Source organism: Oryctolagus cuniculus, chromosome 12 (genome assembly GCF_964237555.1).
Source record: "Oryctolagus cuniculus chromosome 12, mOryCun1.1, whole genome shotgun sequence".
In the NCBI taxonomy this organism is placed as follows: Eukaryota; Metazoa; Chordata; class Mammalia; order Lagomorpha; family Leporidae; genus Oryctolagus; species Oryctolagus cuniculus.
In genome coordinates, this window is record NC_091443.1 from 74,870,422 (window position 1) to 74,889,879 (window position 19,458).

Sequence of the window (19,458 nt, forward strand, 5' to 3'; positions counted from 1 at the left end):
CTTCGGCGCGGAGGGAAGCGAGAGCGGGGATGCGGTGAGCGGGCGCCGAGCCGCGGCGGGCGCTGCAGCCCCAGCCCCGGTCCCGCGGCCCCGAGCGCCGCCCCGCCGCCCCGCCCTCCGGCCGTGACGCGCGCCGCTACGGCTGGGCTGAGGCGGCGACCCCCGCGCCAGCTCGCGCGTCCCGCCGCGCCCCCTGCACCTGCGGGCGCGCCCTGGCGCACCGCCCGGCGCCCTGGCCGCGCTGCGGCGGCTGCGCGCGTCCCCGCGGGGGAGGGAGTGTCATGCCCATTTCACCGGTGGGAACACTGAGGTTCGGAGATGCTAGGTGACATGCCAGCGGATGCGCACGTGGTGTGCTACCGGACAGCGACGCAGCCCTTCCTCTCCCCACTCCCCGCCCCTTCCCCCAATCAGGAGCTTGAGGGACTGCAGCTGGCTCCTGCCGAAGATGGTGGACAATCGGGAGGCAAGGCTCACTAAGCACTCAGGGGTCACACTCCTAGAAAGAAGGCACGGCAGGATGTGGCCCCAGGCAGTCTGGCTCCAGCAGACCTGTGGACTTGGCGTGGGTGACCCAGCTTCTGCCTTCTGCCGGGGCCCTCCTCTGTGACCGGGCATGGGTTGCGCAGAAATGGGAAGGCAGCGCATTCTGGAGTGAACCCCGACAAGCAGACTCCTGGGTGCTGCCCCCACTCTCTCGGTGCTCCTGCCTCCCTGAGAACCCGGACTCTCCTTGCTTGTCCCAGGACAGCTGGAAATCATCTACCTCGATCTATCCACAGTTGTGGTGCAGGTTCGAGTCTGGGATCTGCCGTTTCCTTCTCTGGGAACCCTGCACCCGACGGTTGCCGTGGGAAGGAAAACCTTCCCCAGACTTCTGCGTACACAGCAGATGTCTGTTAGCTGCCACTTGCCTGCTCCCTTGCATGGGTACAGGTTGATCTGTGGTTTCCTGCAGCGTTGAGCATAATGCTGGTATACAGCAGGTGCTCAGTTAATGCTACTTTACTAAATGGATGTGCAAAACAGAATTGATAAAAGATCACTATATAAACTATGTCGTTTCAACTCAAACTAATACATGTGTTTTTATATATGATGACTGTTCATGTCAGTATACAAGTAAAACAGAAAAGGAAAAATGTGTGTTTCTGAGTTCGAGGTGCTAAAGGGCTCTGCATGAGTCAGCCTGCCGGTGGGGGCGGGGAGGGGGGGACAAATCCTGGCTGTGCTGTTTGCCTGGGACCGTCCCTCCACTGAGCCTGGGGCTCCTGGTCTGCAGGGAGCAGGCAGGACCTTCTCTGCCTGTTACGGCTGAGGCTGCCATCACACCGGAGCCTGATGACACAGCAGAGCGAGAGTGAGAACTGGGTCGTGGCAGACACCCACCCAGGGGCCATCTCGGCATGGCAGCAGCGTCTCTGCACCCTCAGGCTGCACCTGTCAGACCCCCATGAGATGTGGTGGGTGGCTGGGGGTCTGTGTGTCTGTGTTGACCAAGGCTGGGCAGCCTGCTTCACACGAGGGCATGCCCTCCCCCGGCTGTCCTCCGCCTAAGGCAGAGCCGAGCATCCACCCACCTTGGGGGGGGGGTGCCACCTGGAGATGACGTTGTGTGGCCTTCGGTGGCCAGGCTGGGTTTGCAGGACACCTTCTTGCACTTGGGAGGTAACTCCTTTTTCTTTTTTTCTTTCTTTCTTTTTTTTTTTTTTTTTTTTTTTTTTGACAGGCAGAGTGGACAGTGAGAGAGAGAGAGAGAGAGAGAGAGAGAGAGAGAAAGGTCTTCCATTTGCCATTGGTTCACCCTCAAATGGCCGCCGTGGCCAGCGCACCACGCAGATCTGAAGCCAGGAGCTAGGTGCTTCTCCTGGTCTCCCATGCAGCTGCAGGGCCCAAGCACTCCCTGGCCACAGCAGAGAGCTGGCCTGGAAGAGGGGCAACCGGGACAGAATCAGGCACCCCAACCGGGACTAGAACCCAGGGTGCCGGCGCTGCAAGGCGGAGGATTAGCCTAGTGAGCCGTGGCGCCGGCCCGGGAGCTAACTCCTTTTTAGAAATCGAGGGAAGGCCGTGGCCCACCATCTTTCTGCAGGGTACAGGGCGGTACGGGGCCACCCCCATACCCCTCCAGGGGCCTTGGCACCTTTGTGAACAGTCAGCTGTCCATCCCTGGCTGTCTCCTATCTTGTTTTGTCGCCCCTGATGGTCACCATCTCCTGAAAGAGGATCTGCAGGCAGGGCCTCCGAGCTGGGGAGAAACCACAGTGTCTCAGTGGACCCAAACTCTGGGGTGCTGGGCTCCTTCAGCTCCCGGAGGACGCTGTTATTAGCAAACAGCAGGTAGGGGGAGCCCTCCCCAGGTGTCCTCGGCTTCGCGATTTGCAGAGCCAAGGGCAGAACAAGAGCCCTGCAGACAGAGCCTGACAAGACCTCAGGGTTACTGTGCCGTCTCCAAGCCTCTAGACGCCACCTTGCACTCTTTGCTTTGCTTTGTTTTATAGGATTTATTTAAAAATGTAATCACACTGGAACCAGAGGATAAAAAATGTCTTTTCCTTTTCAGCTGGATGAAATGCGAACACCATCTCTCCTGTGTTTGATGTGTGGTTTTGCAATTTGTTGAAGATTCAGGGCTTTTTCGGGAAGTTTTTGGAAAGAGTGCTTTACCGCTTCTCACCAGGTGGGGGCTCTGCCGAGCTGCTCGATGGAAACCTAGCTTTGCCAATCAGATTCCTAAGGCTCCAGCCATGCTGTGCGTTATTTTTTGCTGCAAGATCTGGAGCCTGTGCATTGCCACCTCTGGAGAGGACTGGATTTTGTGTACTTTGAAAAGCACCAGCATTTGTCTTCACTTCCTCAATCTCCCTGAAGGCTTAGAAAGCACTCTTTGAGCGTTGTACTCACTATTGAATCCCTGTATAATTCATCCCGCGAGTCTTCCATCGAGCTGTACCTACATGCAGCTGGGACAGGGACCCTGAAAAGTGCCCTCAAGATTTGTCTTCCAGCCTCTTAGCTTGGTCACCTGCCAAGCAGAAGCCCACAGAGGAAAAAGAATTAGCCCTAGGAAATAATGACCGTGCAAACATTCCATGAGCACTTGCTTGCAGGCTTCTGCTTGGACTCCTAAGCAAATGGACTGACCCTCACACTACCAGTGACCATTGTTATTGAACCATCTGGAGACAGGCGCGAACTGTGGACCCCGGGGCCACTGCCTGGGCCTCTGCACTGACTGTGCCTCCGAGCTCTGGCGCACGGGAAATGTGTGTACCCTGTAAGCTCTTGGGCAGCTCATCAGTTAGCAGCACTCTCAGGCAACACCAGTTTAAGACAAGTCACCCTCAAAGCTTTAAGAAGTGGCACTTGGGGGGCCAGCACTGTGGTATAGTGGGTAAAGCTGCTGCCTGAAGTGCCAGCATCCAATATGGACACTGGTTCGAGTCCCGACTGCTCCACTTCCAATCCAGCTCTCTGCTATGGCCTGGGAAAGCGCTAGAAGATGGCACCCCTGTGGGAGACTCATTAAGAAGCTCCTGGCTCCTGGCTTCAGATCAGCTTAACTCTGGCCATTGCAGCCATTTGGGGAGTGAACCAGCAGATGGAAGACCTGTCTCTCCCTTTCTCTGTCATTCTGCCACTCAAATAAATAAATAAAAATTTTAAAACCACCTACTGCCATACTTATAAAAAGAAAAAAGTCGCACTTACGATTTCTGCACATGTTGAACAGTAGCTGAGTTGTTGAGATTTCTTGAAAACGGGCCTCAGAGCCCTTTGTTTGAAACATTTATCACAGGAGCCAAACACGTTAACCAGGAAGGTCTGATCGCACATCTTCACCCACGAGGAGGCTGTAACACAGTAACAGGCAGAGGGGAGTGGAGTGGGTGGGGAGAAGAGCCAGTGGCTGCAGTTTTCCCCAACCTCTCCCTTTCCTCTGGGGGCTGCCGGGGTCCCTGCTGGCTGGGTCAGGTAGACGGGGTTCGTGTCCAACCTTCCCCTTATTGCAACAGGCTGGGGCAGCTCAGCCCACTCACTGCTCAGGGAGAAAGCTCAGACACCAGGTTTGCCGAACTTGACCTGGCCCGGGCTGTTTCAGCAGGTTGGCAGGCACCCCGTTGAGCTCTGTAGCTTGGTGTCCATTCTGTGTGGGTTGCACATGAAACCCATTGTTGTCATGGAGACTTGAACTTAACACTTTTCAAAACGTGCCTTCCCTCAGGGCGAACTTTGGAAGACAGACGTCAGTGAGTGGCAGAGCCTGAGCCCAGCCGAAGCCGTGAGGCTGAGTACGTGCCACGCAGCATTCGACTGATGGAACAGCTGAGAAGCAGAGTCCTCACCTGTTCTCACAGAAGTCCACGGACTGACCCGGCCAGGCCCCTGCAGGGAAGGTGGCCAGCCCAGGCAGACCAAACCTCCCGGGGCCTGCAGCTGCAGCTCTGGTTGCCCACATCCTGGCCCCGTTACTTGACTTCTTAGAAGATCTGTTTCATATGTCAAACGGAGACCTTGAAGTTGTGCCTCACAGGGTTGTCAGGAGACTTACAAGAAACTGTGCCGAGAGCTCAAGACTGGAAATATGAGCACACCTTGGAGGTCATGCTGCCAGGTGAGTGGCTGCAACAGCAGGAGCAGCAGCAGCCTTAGGAAGGAGATGTGGAGAAAAAAGCAAGGATAGCTAATGCAACAGTTCAGGTAAGACACCATGACGGCCTGGCCAGCAGGACTGGGAGCATGCTTGGGAAGGAGGCAGTGGAGCTGGAGTTGGCACCATGGGGAAGAAAGGGAGATGCCCACCATATGGCCTAGGTTTCTGTTTGGGAGACTGAGGGTATGTTGCTGGAGAGGGAGGTCAAGGAGGTTAATGGGGCAGGGAGCAGCCTGTTTGCCTTTTCAATTTAACAATCGCTGTTCCCATGTTAAAATTTGATGAGGGGCCAGCGCTGCGGCATAGCAGGCTTAGCTTCTGCCTGTGGCGCCGGCATCCCATATGGGTGCCGGCTTGTGTCCCAGCTGCTCCTCTTCTGATCCAGTTCCCTGCTATGGCCTAGGAAAGCAGATGACTCAAGTGATTGGGCCCCTACACCTGCATGGGAGACCTGGAAAAAGCTCCTGGCTCCAGGCTTCGGATTGGTCCAGCTGTGACCACTGTGGCCATTTGGGAAGTGAACCAGTGGATGGAAGACCTCTCTGTCTCTCCCTCTATCTGTAATGGGCACTGGTCGGAACATTCCAACAGAGCTGAACTGGCGAGGGGTGTTTTCGGAGGGTAGGAATGCCTGCCATGCAGAAGTCACCGCTGGGCTGGAGAGAGAACAGGAGCCTAGGAGCTGAGCTGAACTCTTGCCACAAAGGGGCAGCCGCTGGTGCAGTTACTGAAGCTCCAGGTCCCAAAGGAAGACAGGGATCCACTGTACTTCCCTGGGAACCAGGCACTGACTGCCACGGGGTGCTCAGCCCTGGCCTCTCAGAACCACCCAGGAGGGAGGCAGGGCAGCTATGCCACAGCTCAGAAATGGAGGGGAATCCACCAAGGAGTACAAGGTCAATGGTGGGGCCCAAGTCTGTATATGGGGGGGCCGCACAGCCCTTACTGCAGAGCGAGCATTTGAAGGGGCAGGTCAAGGCCGTCCGCACCCTCCAACCCTGCAGAGATGGCCAGCAGCAAGGTGACACTGAGGCCTCCAAGCATTAGCATTAGGACGGAGGCGGGGGTTTTAAGCGAGGGAGCAGTGTCATTCAGGGGGATTATTCCGGCATTTGCGCTTCCAGAAGTGGGTCAGAGAGAGGGGACAGCAGGCAGATCGCGGCGCTCGGAGATGGTGGCCGTGCTCTGCAGCACAGGAAGCGAGCTGGGAAGACAGCAGCAGCCGCGGGCACGGAGGCGGGAGGCACCGGGGCAGTGAGTGCAGAAGAAGCGGAAGGGAGGCAGGAGGCTTGCGAATGTCCCAGATCTGAGCGCGAGGTGCTCATAAAGGCTGAACTGCACCGTTTTTTCAAATTATAAAAGTTGCATGTCATGTTCTTCTATATTAGTATTCTCAGAAAATACACTTTTAAATGAGACCGCGATGTTTAAGTCCTATCAACCCTGAATCCTGTCACGTAGCTAATATTATTAGACCTGGTTGGTTAAACATGGGCAAGCCACACACTCAAGTATTTAAAACCTATAAAGGTCACATACATTCAGGGCGGAGAGTTTGGAAACATCAATAAGGTGTGAGAAGAGAATGATCTCTTACAGTCCCGCCACCCAGAAGGACTTCCTTTCACATTCTGTCTGCAGGAGCACTGGGGCCACACTGTGACTGTATTTCTGGATCCTACGGTTTTTCATTGAGCATTTATAGCATGAGCTAAATTTAATGTAGTGCATTCTAGTGTACTTATCATCAACAAGCCATTTTGAGGAGGAGGGGGTTTTTCACCGAGCAGATACTTCTCTGAGCATGTGGGCAAGAAAAACACACAAATGTCCGCATCTTAAACAAGTTTTGACAGGAAGCTGCTCTGTAGCAGGGGTTCACAGGACTTCTCAAACCTTCCCCTACTGACCTAGGCCAAGCGCATTTCTTTGCCATCTGTTTTGCCTGGATATTAGGCTTAAAAATGACTAACGAAAAACATGTTTATTTTTAAAAGGACCAGTACCACAGTCAGAGAGTCAAACGTTGAGAGTCTTTGGCAAGTGTCCTGCTTTCCCACTCTCGTGTGTCGTTCTGGTGTGTTGTATTCTGGACTTTTCTGGCACAAACGCATAGATACGACATTACTGATTATGCAAACCGGGCTGTTGAGCTACTTTTTTCCCACCTAGCTTATTCTGTTACTACTTGTAGATCCACTGCCTTTTTTGCTAGTTGCTTCAGTATTATTCCATACTAGGGGTATCAGAATTAATTAAAGCAACCTCTTGTTGTTGGTTAGATAGGGTATACCCAGTTTTTACTTTTTAAAGTGGTGCTTCAGTAACTCAAAAAATGGGCACATGAACCCTGTACATTGCAGGAGCGTGTAAATCGGGGTTACCTTGGCTGAGTCATGGACAACACTTGCAGCAGGTACTCGGAATGCTAGCATACGGCCCAGCAAGTCCACTTCTAGGCCTATGCCTGGGATAATTAAGAATTCATGGTCATGTGGAAACTTGCACACCAATGTTTGTAGCAGCATTAATGTTAGCCAAAACATAGAAATAGCTCAAGTGGCCTCCAATTCATGAATAAATACACAAAATGTCATATATTTGGCAATAAAAAGAATGAAGCCCTAATACACATTCCAATAGGGATGAAAATTTAAAAAAACCACTATACCACATGTGAAAGGAGTGAGGCACAAAAGGACACATATTATGTGATTTCACCTCCGTGAAATGTCCAGGCCAGGCAAATCCAAATGGACAGAAAGCCGATTAGTACTGCTGTGGGAAGGGGAGGGGGTGGGAGTGACTGTGTAATGGGTATGGGATCACTTTTTGGGGCCATGCTCTGGAATTAGAGTGGTGAAGGTTGCACATCCTTGTTAATAGACTAGAGGGCAGTGAAATGCCCGTTGTAAAGTGGTTTTATGTTGTACGCATTGTACCTCAATAAAAGCTATTTTTAAAATGGGGAAAAGACATAGCAGGCATGTTGCACACGGGGACATTCATATGGAAGAAATATGTGAACATGCACTCAGTCTCATTAGTTATCAGACATGCAAGTTAAAACCCCAGTGTGCGATCACTGCTGCCCCGCCAGACGCCTGAAACAGGACTGCCTTCCCAGCGGTGGGAGCGTACACTGGTACAACCACCGTGGAAGACCGATCCGCAGGGCCTAGAAAGGCTAAACACACATTCTCTGACCCAGCAATTCTATTCCTGGGTATACATTCAACCGATATGAGTGCCTATTTCCTCAAAAGCAAACAAATTCATAATTGCCCAAAACTGGGGGAAAAAAACCCAAACATTCATCAATAGCAGACGAGATAAGTAGGTTGTGATGTTCACACAAGAAAGAGTAAAAAGCGGAGACACGCAACCAAGCAGGTGCATCTCACAGGGCCGCTACAGAACCCTCTGCAACAAAACCCCCGCTTTTGTCCTCATGGAAGGCATCATCTGGATCCATTTTTCAAAACCGATGAAATGATTTTAAAGATGCTTCATTTTTTCCCTGATACCAGTACTACTTTTAAAACAAAACAAGTTTTAACGATTTCAAAATAAATTCCTATGAGCTATAGAAAAGCTGAAATATACAGATTGATGGAAAACGCCCATCACCATCAGCACCAGCACCTGCCCCACAGAGGGCGCCCCGAGAACACCTGAGGACGCACGCACCTGGACTCCGGAGTGCCAAGGAAGGCCGAGTGGCTGAGGCAAGCTCCACACACACCGTCCACGGCCTGCACTTGGACGGAGGAGCAGGGCGAAGGTGTGAGGCCTCTGCCCTCTAATCTCCTTATCCCCTGAGCCTCACGGCTCAGCTGCCTGTCTTCCCCACCTGCGGGCTCTGCTCACCCCGGGGGCCCTCCCTCACCCCTCCTGCCCATCCCCACGGCTGGTTCCACTCAGAGCCCTGGGGCCCACCCCTCGGGCCCTGTTCTCTGCCAGCTGCAGGAGGCCGAGTGGGGCAGGTTTGGCCGCTGTGAATGCGCGCCCACCACAAGGAGCCACCAGACATTCACCTGTGGCTCTCTGGCTGCTGCCGCCCTGCCCACCGCCCACTGTGTAAAACGACCTAGACTACGGGGCGAGCGCCTCCCTCTCTCCTCCCTCCCTGCTGCCCCTCTGCCCTCCTCTGCCTCCTCAGGTCTCCCTGTCCCGGGCTGCAGGCTGGGAGCTCCCCGGAGACACAATCTGCACCAGCACTGGGGTTGTGTTTGCTCTCCCTCTAAACACGGCTGTCGACTTTAAACCAGGTGAAACAAATCTATAATTTGACCGTTTAAGACAAGCATAACACTGTGCACCTGAGAGGCATGTCATCTCTGGGCAATGCAAAGACTCTGACCCACCTGATTTGCAATTTATTTTATTGATTAAAATGTTAGAAAGTCCTGCGTTTCATTGTTTCAGATACAATGTATCAAAATGAACTAGAGGGAGCAGTTTATAAGGTGAAAGGCAGAACTGCACAACCACGAGGGACGCCGGCTCCTGAGCTGAGCCTGTAGGATTGGGGCTGCTGCCCGTGAAGAGGGTGGAGGGACAGGAAAGCAGCGTGTCCAAGGGCACAGGCTGGGCGTGGACGAGAAGGCTGGGACGCCCAGGAGTACCCGATTCCCGTAAAACTGGAGAAACACACATTCTTCTATTCCTTTTGTAGAACATTTAAAAAATAAATAGATCAGGACAATCACTAAAACAGTTCTTAACAAAGGGATTGCATAAAATATGCTACAAAATGAGAAGTCACATGATGAGAAGATGTAAAGAAATCTTTCAGAGAAGGCGGTGGGCGGCATGTCAATTCAGTTCTGATGCGCTCACTTTAAATAAAAGTATACATAAAATACTTCATACGCCCCATCTCACATGGACTATTCTCTTAGAAATCAGAGAGGTCTGAAATAGGAGATATTTTTTATGCAGGGCTGTTTTCAGGCAATGACTCAGCAAACTCTCCACACCCCTTCTCCCCTCTGCAGTCACGGGGCAAGAGGACTTCCGGGGGCCCTGGTGGCCAAACTCCCTAGAAAACTCAGCCCTGGACCATTCCTGACTTCCTACTGCATCTGGGCTTCCCATGATTCTTAGAAAGCTTGGGAGCCACTGGGGCCCCAGGCCTGCCTCCCAGCGGCCGCATCACAAAACAGGACAGACCAGGAGGCGGCTGAAAGCAAACAGGAGCCCTGCAGGAGCTCCATCCGAGCCGGCTGTGGCTGCAGGGCGGGGCAGGGCAGGGCAGGGCGGGGCGGGGCGAGGCAGGGCTTCTCCCACCGCAGCTGCTGCGTGTTCATTCTTCCAACATCCCAGCACCCTCCGGCACCACTGCCTGAGAAGATGGGGCTCATGTGCGAGAACTCTTTCCTTCCTCAATCCCATTCCAATCACGTCCAGTTGCAGTGAACAGACCCATCCCTCGTACTGGACCTTCATTCAGGTTTGGAGAGCAAAGGGCGCTGACTTTTTTTTTTTTTCCCTCCTGTCTATAATCTATTGAGAAACCCCAGCTTGAAACTGCTGGGGATCTCGATCATTTCCAGAGCGTGCGGAGATGGGGCAAAAGGAAAGGTGACTTGGAAGAGGTATTTGGTATCCAACATCAGCTGTGAGGAATCCTCCCGGCTACTTAGGAGAGCCTGAAACGAGAACCAGAGGAGGGGTGAATAATGGAGCCTGGGCAGTGCTTTGCGGCTGCCCCGCAGTCAAGAGCAGGGCAGGTACAGCAGCACTGCCTCCCGTGAAGAACATCTGTCACCATCACGGGCGAGTCCGGCGTCGTGGTGCAGCGGGTTAAGCAGCTGCCTGCATTGCCAGCAAACCACACCAGCGCCAGCGGTGAATCCCGGCTGCTTTACTTTGGATCCAGCTCCCTGCTAATGCGCCTGGGAAACAGCAGAGGACGGCCCAGGTGCTTGGGCTTTGTCACCCACAGAGGAGACGTGGGTGGAGCTGCTGGCTCCTGGCTTTGGCCTGGTCCAGACTTGGCCATTGCAGCCATTTGGGGAGTGAAGCAGCAGGTGGAAGATTGATCTGTCTGTCTCTCCTTTTCTCTCTGCTTTTCAAACAAATACATATTAAGGGAAAAAATATCCTGTGAGATGACACACAGCACAGGTCTAAGGTGAAATGGCCTATCCGGGTTTCCGAGTAAGCTTTCATGAACACTGTCTTGCTCTGTTTCACTTCAGAAATTAATTTTTCCCCAGCATAGATGGACTGCAAATCTGTGTTCTATTTTTAGCTATTCTCATGCATAATTCTAAGCCTAAACGCAAGCAGAGCTCAAGTATTACATTTTTAATGAACTCATCTTTTTATTTTTAGATTTATCTATTTGAAAGGCAGCACTAGAGAGATAGAGGGAGGAAGAAAGATCTTCCAATCCAAACCAGCGGTTCACTAACCCAAATGGCTGCAATGGCAGGACTGGGCCAGGCCAGAATCAGGAGCTTCATCTGGGTCTCCCACATGGATGCAGGAGCCCAAAGACTTGGGCCATCTTCTGCTGCTTTCCCAGGTGCATTAGCAGAGAGCTGGATTGGAAGTGGAGCAGCCAGAACTCCAACCAGCACCCATATGGGATGCTGGCATTGCAGGCGGCAGCTTAAACCATTATGCCACAATGCCAGCCCCATAAACTCATTCTTCTCCATTCAGTGGTTCAGAAACTTTTTGGTTTTAGGACTTTTTTATTTATATATATAGTTTTTATATATAACATTTATATTTATTATATATTATATATAAATATAATATTTATACATATTTGAGATTTATTTATTTGAAAAGCAGAGCTCAGAGAGGGAGAGACAGAGAGATCAATCTTCCACCTGCTGGTTCACTCCTCCAATAACCATAACAGCTAGGTCCAGACCAGGTCCAAGCCGAGAGCCAGGAGCTCCATCCAGGTCTCTCAAAAAGGGTGCTGGGGCATGGGCACATTAGCAGGAAGCTGGATCAGGACAAACACTCCAATGTGGGATGCCAACACTGCAAGTGGCAGCTCAACCTGCTGTACCACAAGGCCAGCCCCCCTCTTTATATTCATAAAAACTACTGAGGAGCCCAAGGAGCTTTGGTGTTTTTTGGTTATGGTGATTGATATTTACAATATTTTAATTAAAACAAAATATTAAATTTATTTATTTATTAAAAGAAATGAATACATGCTAAATATAACATTTTAATTGAAAATAACTATTTCCCAAAACAAATTTAATGAGAGGTGGTATTTTTTATATTTTTAGGAATCTCTTTAATGTCTGATGTAATATAAGATCTATTAGCTATCATATCTCTTCTGCATTTTAATGTTGGGATACACTATTTTGATTGGAGCAAATGAAAAAAAGTTTAAAGGAAAAGGGAATTAACAGATAAATTTTGAAATGCATATATATAAGGGGTGTTTAAAAAGCTCATGAAAAGTGGGTATTATTACAAAACTATGCATGGAGTTCTAAATTTCATCAAAATAAACTTTTTTAAAGAAAGGGTTTATTTATTTGAAATGCAGAGTTATGGGGTAGGGGAGGGATTTTCCATCTCGTTTTACTCTCCAAATGACTTCAATATTCGCAGCTGGGTGGCTGAAGCCAGGAGCCTGGAACTCCATCCTGGTCTCCCACATGCATGCCAGGGACACAGCTCTTGGGCCATCATCCCCTGCTTTTCCAGGTGGATTGAAAGTGGAGCAGCCAGGACTCAAACTGGCACTCATATGAGATACCAGCATTGCAGGTAGTGGTGTAATCCACTGTGCCACAACACCAACCCCTTAACTTTTAATTTCACTTACCATGAATGCTTTGAAGTACGCTTGTATAAGAAAAATGGACCCCCAAGTCCCTCTGTTTCCATCTGCATAGTATCCCAAGCCCGCTAAGAAACAAGATCCTTGGGCCTGTGCTGTGGCGTAGCAGGTAAAGCCACCGCCTGCAGCACCTGCATTCTATATGGGTGCCAGTTTGAGTCTTGGCTGCTCTGCTTCACATCCAGCTCCCTGTTAAAGCACCTGGGAAAGCAGTGGAAGATGGCCCAAGTCCCTGGGCCTCTGTGCTCACATGGGAGACCTGGAGGAGGCTCCTGGCTCCTGGCTCCTGATCAGCACAGCTCTGGCCATTGTGACCAATTGCAGAGCGGACCAGCAGATGGAAAACCTACTTCTCTCTCTCTCTCTCTGCCTTTCCTTCTCTGTCTAACTCTGACTTTCAAATAAATAATTTTTTTTTTTTTTTAAAGAAACAAGATCCACTGAAGGAAGACAGCAAGCGAGTCATGGTCTTGGTGATGTCATTCTCTTCCCACGAGGACTAGGAGAGATTCTGATAAGCGGGGAGTCTGGCAGGGAAGGAGGCCTGCTGCCTTTCAGCTGAGTGCCTGTTATTTGCAGGAGCGGCAGAGGTACTGCGCTCCTGGATCTCCGTCACGTTCACTCCGCACGGAAGTCCTGCACGGCCATGGCAGGTTAAATGAAGAGCCATATCCTTAAGGATCTCACCTGCACTTTGCGAACAAAAGACGGGGTCACTCTTTTCTCGAAGTCGTCTATGGGTGTGTAGGAATTAAGGATCTTGATGATCTGCAAACGCCACATAACATGGTGTCAGCCCATGAGAAAGCACAACTCTGTCGGAAGTAATGGTTCTAGCGATTTGAGGACGCCCGGGAATCCCGGTGGTTCTCTTCTGCTATAACCTGCTCAGGCGCTGTGTGTTAGCCATTTCCAAGAAAAGAGGACACGAGGGAAGAAGGGTCTAGGAGGCAGCGGAGAGAAATCACATAGTGACATGGCGGCAAGAGAGCACTCTCCTTGCAGCCTCAGCCTCTTCCTCCCCTTTGCCAAGTGCACGCATGCACACACACACACACACACACACATCTGTGAGCTTAGGACAGGGCATGTGTCATACACATTAGGCCACAGTTAGTCTTCAATAAATACTCCTGAGATAAAAGGCTGGGCCGTGGAAGAGGGCTGCACTCCCCTGAGAACACAGAGTCAGGTGCAGCCTCTTGCTCGCTCAGCCGGGAAAGGCAGTGCCTATTACAGGGCTCTGCCCACGACGAAGGGCCAGGGGCACGCGCAGCAAGGCTGATCACCTGCACAGCTGACAGCGAGGTGCAGCGTTCGTAGATCTCCTGGGCGTCGCTGTCCGTTGTCTTCTTGACCTGGAGCAACCAGGCTGCCTGGGACAGGGGCTCCAACGTTTCCTTGGCTAAGCTGTTCTGCAAATTCTTATCTTTGAGCCACTCTTCTAAGTAGCTGATGTTGCACCTGCAGTGAGAGCCAGAGGAGCAAACACCTTATGGAAGGTTCCCTGAATCCCCCAGCGTGCCTCGGGGGTGTCCCAGAATTCACGGAGAGCCGCAGGGGCACAGCCTGGCTCTAACAGGAGGAAGTGGCCATAAGACCAGTCCTCAAGATCTGGGCTTCTAAGCATCACGGTGGCCTGGAGTGAGGGGCCGTGAACAGAACTGAACGTGGAAATCTGAACAAACAATAGTGATTGAGGTAAGTTTTGGAGTTCTGAAAATTTATTAAGGGGACAAATAGCTGAAGAGAAGTCTCTCACAGATATAAAAAGCTGATTTGCTTTCCCTGAATGGGCGGAAATTTTCCATGGCAGGAGGCGTTCCTCCAGTTGGCTGAGGTTTTTATTCCTGTTTCTGTCATAGTTACCACAGGTTTGGAAATTTTGAGACAGGCTGCACAGTGTGACCTTGAGCAGTGAGGCCCCTGGACGCACTGGGAGTCTGAGGACCCTTACATTGCCGGTGGGAACGTAAAATGGTAAGTTACTGTGGAAAACAATTTCTCAAGATTACACACAGAATTACTCCATGACCTAGCAATTCCACCCCTAGAAAGAGACTCAAGAGAATGGCAAGCACATCCACACAAAAACCTATACACAAAGTTCACAGCAGCATTACCCGCCCCCACCAAATAACACAACCCAATGTTCACCAACTGACGCATGGGGAATCAGGTTGTGGTGGACCCATACTATGAGACAGCACTTAGCAATAAGAGGAATTAAATTCTGACATCGGTTAGATGGATAAGCCTCCAAGGAGTTAGGGTCAAAGGAAGAAATCACTCACAAAAGATAATATATTTCATGACTCCATTTCTATAAAAATAAGTCCCAAACATGCACATCTATAGAGAAAGAAAGCAGGTCAGGGGATGCCTGGGCTGGAGGGCAGGGAGTTAGGGATTGTGTGGAGGTGAGTGGGGAATGAGGATAGCGACTGGGCCTGTGGCTCCTTTTTGGAGTGATGGAAATGTGCTAAAATTGCATGATGGCGATGGACATACAACACTGTAATATGCCAAGACTGTGAAATTGTATACTTTAAATAGGTGAGCCCTGTGATATGGAAGTTATGCATCCACAAGGCTGCTAACAAAATTGAATGTTGAATTCACTGATCTCTAAGGTCAGGCCCATCGCTGCCCTTCCAGATGAACAACTCCTCATGTGTTTGTGTTTTATTATTTTGCAGATTGTGGCTTCATCATAAAGCTACCTCCAGTGCTCTGCAGGTCTTGCTCTCAGCAGGCACGTAGTATCTATCTGAATGAATGAATGAATGAATGCCTCCAAAATGTATGTGCTACTCACACAGCACTGCAAAGGCACTGCTTCCCTAATGACTACGTTCAGTTGATGAAAGGAAAAGTACTCGCCCTGATGGGGGCAGATGTTGGTCCTCAGAGTTGTTCCAGGTCTACAGCCCCGTGTCTCGCTCATGTCCCTTTTTCACGCATGTCCCTACTCATTCTTGGGGGACCCGCTGATAGACTGACAATGGAGTTTATGGCTTTACTTTACACAGGCTGACGCTACCTTGGAGCGTGATGGGGCCCCTGCTCAGGGCCTGTGACACAAATGCAACTCTTTCCTCTCTCAGTGAACAGAAACCCGTCTGCCAAGGCCAGTCCTGAATACGCCTTCCAGCGTGTGTGTGGGGCTGAGCAACTGGAGGTTTCCCTGGTGCTGGGAAGGTATCAGGGATGCCTCACATGTATTTCTTGGCTCAATACAGCTTCCCTGCACCATCCCATGCATCGTTACCATCATTGGCACCCCAGGTTCTCACATCACCTACAGGTACCAGACTCCTAAACACACTGTAAAACCCTCAAATACCTGCCCCATATCACATGCTTCCTAATCGCTTGATGAGTAAGTCATTGACAGCTCAGAGTCCGCGTTTCCTCAACATGGAGATGCAGGGCTGACACATCTCAGGACTGGATTAGTGTGGCTTCCGGATGAACTCCAAATGCCTGGGGTTCTGAGCCCTCACAGGCTACATCCAACCTCCCTCTCGACCTTGGTCCCGCAGCTCCCAACACAGACCTCCCAGCGCCATCCAGGAGAAGCCCAGAGCAGGGGTCCCCCATCAGCTCCACCACTCAGCGATTGCCCGCTGCCCCTGCCTGGAACGTGCTTCTCTTGCAGCTCTATCACCCAGTGCACACCTTTCTGGCTCCCCAAACTTCCCCATCCAGGTCAGTCTCATCTCTGCATCTCTGCAGCATCTCCCGAAATACTTGTTTGTAACTTAATCGTAGCTTGCTTGGAATTGCTGTTGAGCTATTCTGAGTGTCTCAGGGGTGGGAATCACATAGACTTCCCCTGTTTCCTGGGCCCTCCACCTGTCAGTGCTACTCCCAAAGGACATGGCGAGTGCTGGCTGAGAACAGGAGACCCTCAGAGAGCCAGAGGTTAAGGTGCCTGATGATCTGTCCTCAGGTAAGGCCACGCGCCCACAGTGCTGTGGCACATCCGCCAGCCAACACCTCTTGAACACACCTGCGGGGTCCGCCCCACAGGGGGTTGGACCCAGAAGCAGGGCAGCCCGGCTCTGCCCTGCCTGCCCGGCGCAGGCGCGGTTCAGCGGCGGTACCTTATCTGCATCCCTTTCCGGCAGGAGCACATGTCCTTGCGCAGGAAGAGGCTGTTGAGGGTGACGGCCCCGATCAGGAAGAAGAGCTGCTTCACGGCCTGCCGCACGAGCTCGGGGTCCAGGCCGTTCTGGCACATGGTGCTGTAGAAGTAGCTCAGCTGCTGCAGCACGGAGGTCATGGTGTAGGCGTCCGTGTCGTCGATGCTGGACGACCGCTTCCGGAAGCCTGTGGGCTTGAGGCCGGAAATGCCCTGCAGACTCTCATACTCCAGCATGCCGGGCACTGCGGGGGGAGGGGGGACACGGAGGAGCTGGGGTCACCCCGAGCACAATTCCCACTGCTCAGGCCTCTGCTTCAGGATACGGGACATTGTCTGTGTGTCAGTGGATGGAGCTGTGATGGGGGAAACAGAAGAATCAAGGATCTGAGAGTTCTGAGGAGGGTGAGAGGGTGTGTGAGAGAGAGAGAGAGAGAGAGAGAGAGACAGCCAGCCAGCCAGCCAGCCTAAGGGGGTAGCAGGGGCAGCTGTTCAAAACAAGACAGTAGCAACTCTTCTAGGCTTGAAGCGCTGTTCTTTCGACTTCACAGGAAAGACAGGCGGTTAGCGGAACTCGTGGTCTGGAACCACTGCCTTGAAGTCTAAGGTGTTTTCAATTTCAGGAGGCTGAGGAAAGTATACAAGACTTTGAATGGCGTTTTGAGACGGGAAAAACAGTTAGCTGAGCCCCAGGAGTAGCCACATCCTCAGGAGTAGCCACACCAGCAGCAGCGCATAAACGGCAACAGCGGAAGTGCTCCCAAGTGGTTTTATTCAGGAAGTCATTCCCTATGGAGAGAAAACTATCGGCAGTGTACTATTATTTATGTTCTCGTTCTAAGCCAGCAGAGAATTAAAAGGTAGACATTTATGTAAGTATGTTTTTGTGCCTTTTTAAACGATGTTACTGTGTTCCTCATAATTATACACCCAACACTCCATGTGACTATAAATACTATTGGTCGTCAATTCTCTCCTTACCTATTATCGGCTGTATATTGTTTTCCATGACGATGATGAACTGATGATATATGCGGATAGCCACATCGCTGAGAATCTGTCTGTATTCAGAGAGGTCAAAATTGTTCAAGCAATTCTTGTTCTGATGTGGACTGTTATGCTTCATGAATTCCTGAAAGTAATTTTAAACATATGAGAATAATACAGACATGGAAGAAATTAGAATACCACCTATACTAATCATATACCAATCAATCAGCTTCTACAGTATGTAATTCCTGCAGCTTAAAGCTGAATGTCCAATTTGTATCAAATGAGTTTTTGATGTTTGGGATAGTGTTTTCCTTCCTTCCTCCCTCCCTCCCTTTCTTTCTTAGATTCATGTGTTTATTTGAATAGCAGAGTGACAGTGAGAGAGGGAGAGACAGAGAGAGATCTTTCATCTGCTGGTTCACTCCCCAAATGGCCACAACTGCCAGGTCGGGCTCAGGCTGAAGCCAGGAGCCAGGAACTCCATTCTGGCCTCCCGTGTTGGTGGCAGGAGCCACCACTTGGGCCAGCATCTGCTTCCTTCCCGTGCACATTAGCAGGAAGCTGAGCTGGAAGCAGAGCAGCCGGGACTCACACCAGGGCTCCCGTATGGGATGTCAGTGCTGCAAGCAGCAGCTTCACCTGCTGTGCCTCCACGTGCGCCCCAGCATCTACTTTCTCCAAGAAGAAACAGCACTGATTTCCTCCACCATCTCAGTCCGTCACACTGCTACTTGCACCTAATATGAACCTCCAGAGTCTATGGACTAAGTGAGACACAACTGCCATGGAAGCTTCTAGAAAAAGAGGCGGGGAGCCAAAGAAACAGGCTGCTCTAAGAGGTTTAGTAGATGCAGTCGTTGAGATTCACATCCTTACAGTTACAGGGCATAGACCAGTTGAATTTAAAATGCGTGCTATGGACTGAATATTGGTGGCCCTGCCACTCTCGTTTATATGTTGAAGCTTGAAACCCCTACGGTGGCTGTACTTGGAGATGGGACCTCTAAGGACATAATTAAGGTTAAATGGGGTCATGGGATGAGGGCCTAATCCCACAGCCTTAGTGTCCTTGTAAGAAGAGACACTAGATCATGCCCTCCTTTCCCTCCTCCCCCCCCCTCCCTAGGACATTCAGGAAAGGTCATGTAAGGATACAGGGAGAAGGGCGCCCTCTGCAAGCCAGGAGGACCCTGGCCAGGAACCAACCGTGCTGTAACTCAGTCTCCGACTTATAGCCTCCAGTACTGCGAGAAAATAAATCTGCCTTGTTTAAGCCACCCCGTGTGCAATATTTTGTTGTAGTAGCCTCTGCAAACTGATACAGCATGCTTACCATGATCAAAGAGATAAAAGAGAAAGCGAACATTAAGAACAGGACATTGTGATACAAAGCGCAGGTGGAAAAGTGCCATAGATATTTGAGAATTAAAAACATAGTAACTAACAAAACACCCAGAGAAAGGGACATTCTCTCATAACTGAAGGGGATAAACAAGGGACCGCCAGATAAATGGTGTTGGATGACAACAGTCTATTCCCTGGCATCTTACAGATCCTATCTTCTCATGGAGGAACCGGTCTGCGCCCCCTCCCACTTGGGTACTTCAGTCAGAGGCTGGATTTCCTGTACTCATCTCTTCCTCGGTTCTAAAGCCCTAGTCAGATTGCTTTCACACTTCACTTTACTTTCCTTTAGGACAACCAACTGGCTACCCACGTGGAAGAACATACAAGGCCATTACTTCCCACATCAATTTGGGATGGGTGAGTAATATAATGCTGGGGTGGGCACTTATCGTAGGAGTTAAGATGCTGGTAATGATGCCCATGTCT

At 50.9% G+C, this 19,458-nt stretch overlaps 1 protein-coding gene across 1 annotated transcript in view; it reads right to left on the reverse strand.

Annotated features, from left to right (window-relative positions):
* Positions 1–9,022: 9,022 nt before the first annotated feature.
* Positions 9,023–19,458, reverse strand: part of MYO5C (myosin VC) — a 95,217-nt gene continuing 84,781 nt past the window's right edge. Inside the window, exons 37-41 of the mRNA XM_008268992.4 lie at positions 17,614–17,764; positions 16,595–16,877; positions 13,775–13,949; positions 13,173–13,253; positions 9,023–10,308 (exon numbers count right to left, since the gene is read on the reverse strand). Coding sequence (XP_008267214.3) covers positions 10,156–10,308; positions 13,173–13,253; positions 13,775–13,949; positions 16,595–16,877; positions 17,614–17,764 — 843 coding nt within the window. The 3' untranslated portion in view covers positions 9,023–10,155. The remainder of the gene's footprint in view (positions 10,309–13,172; positions 13,254–13,774; positions 13,950–16,594; positions 16,878–17,613; positions 17,765–19,458) is intronic.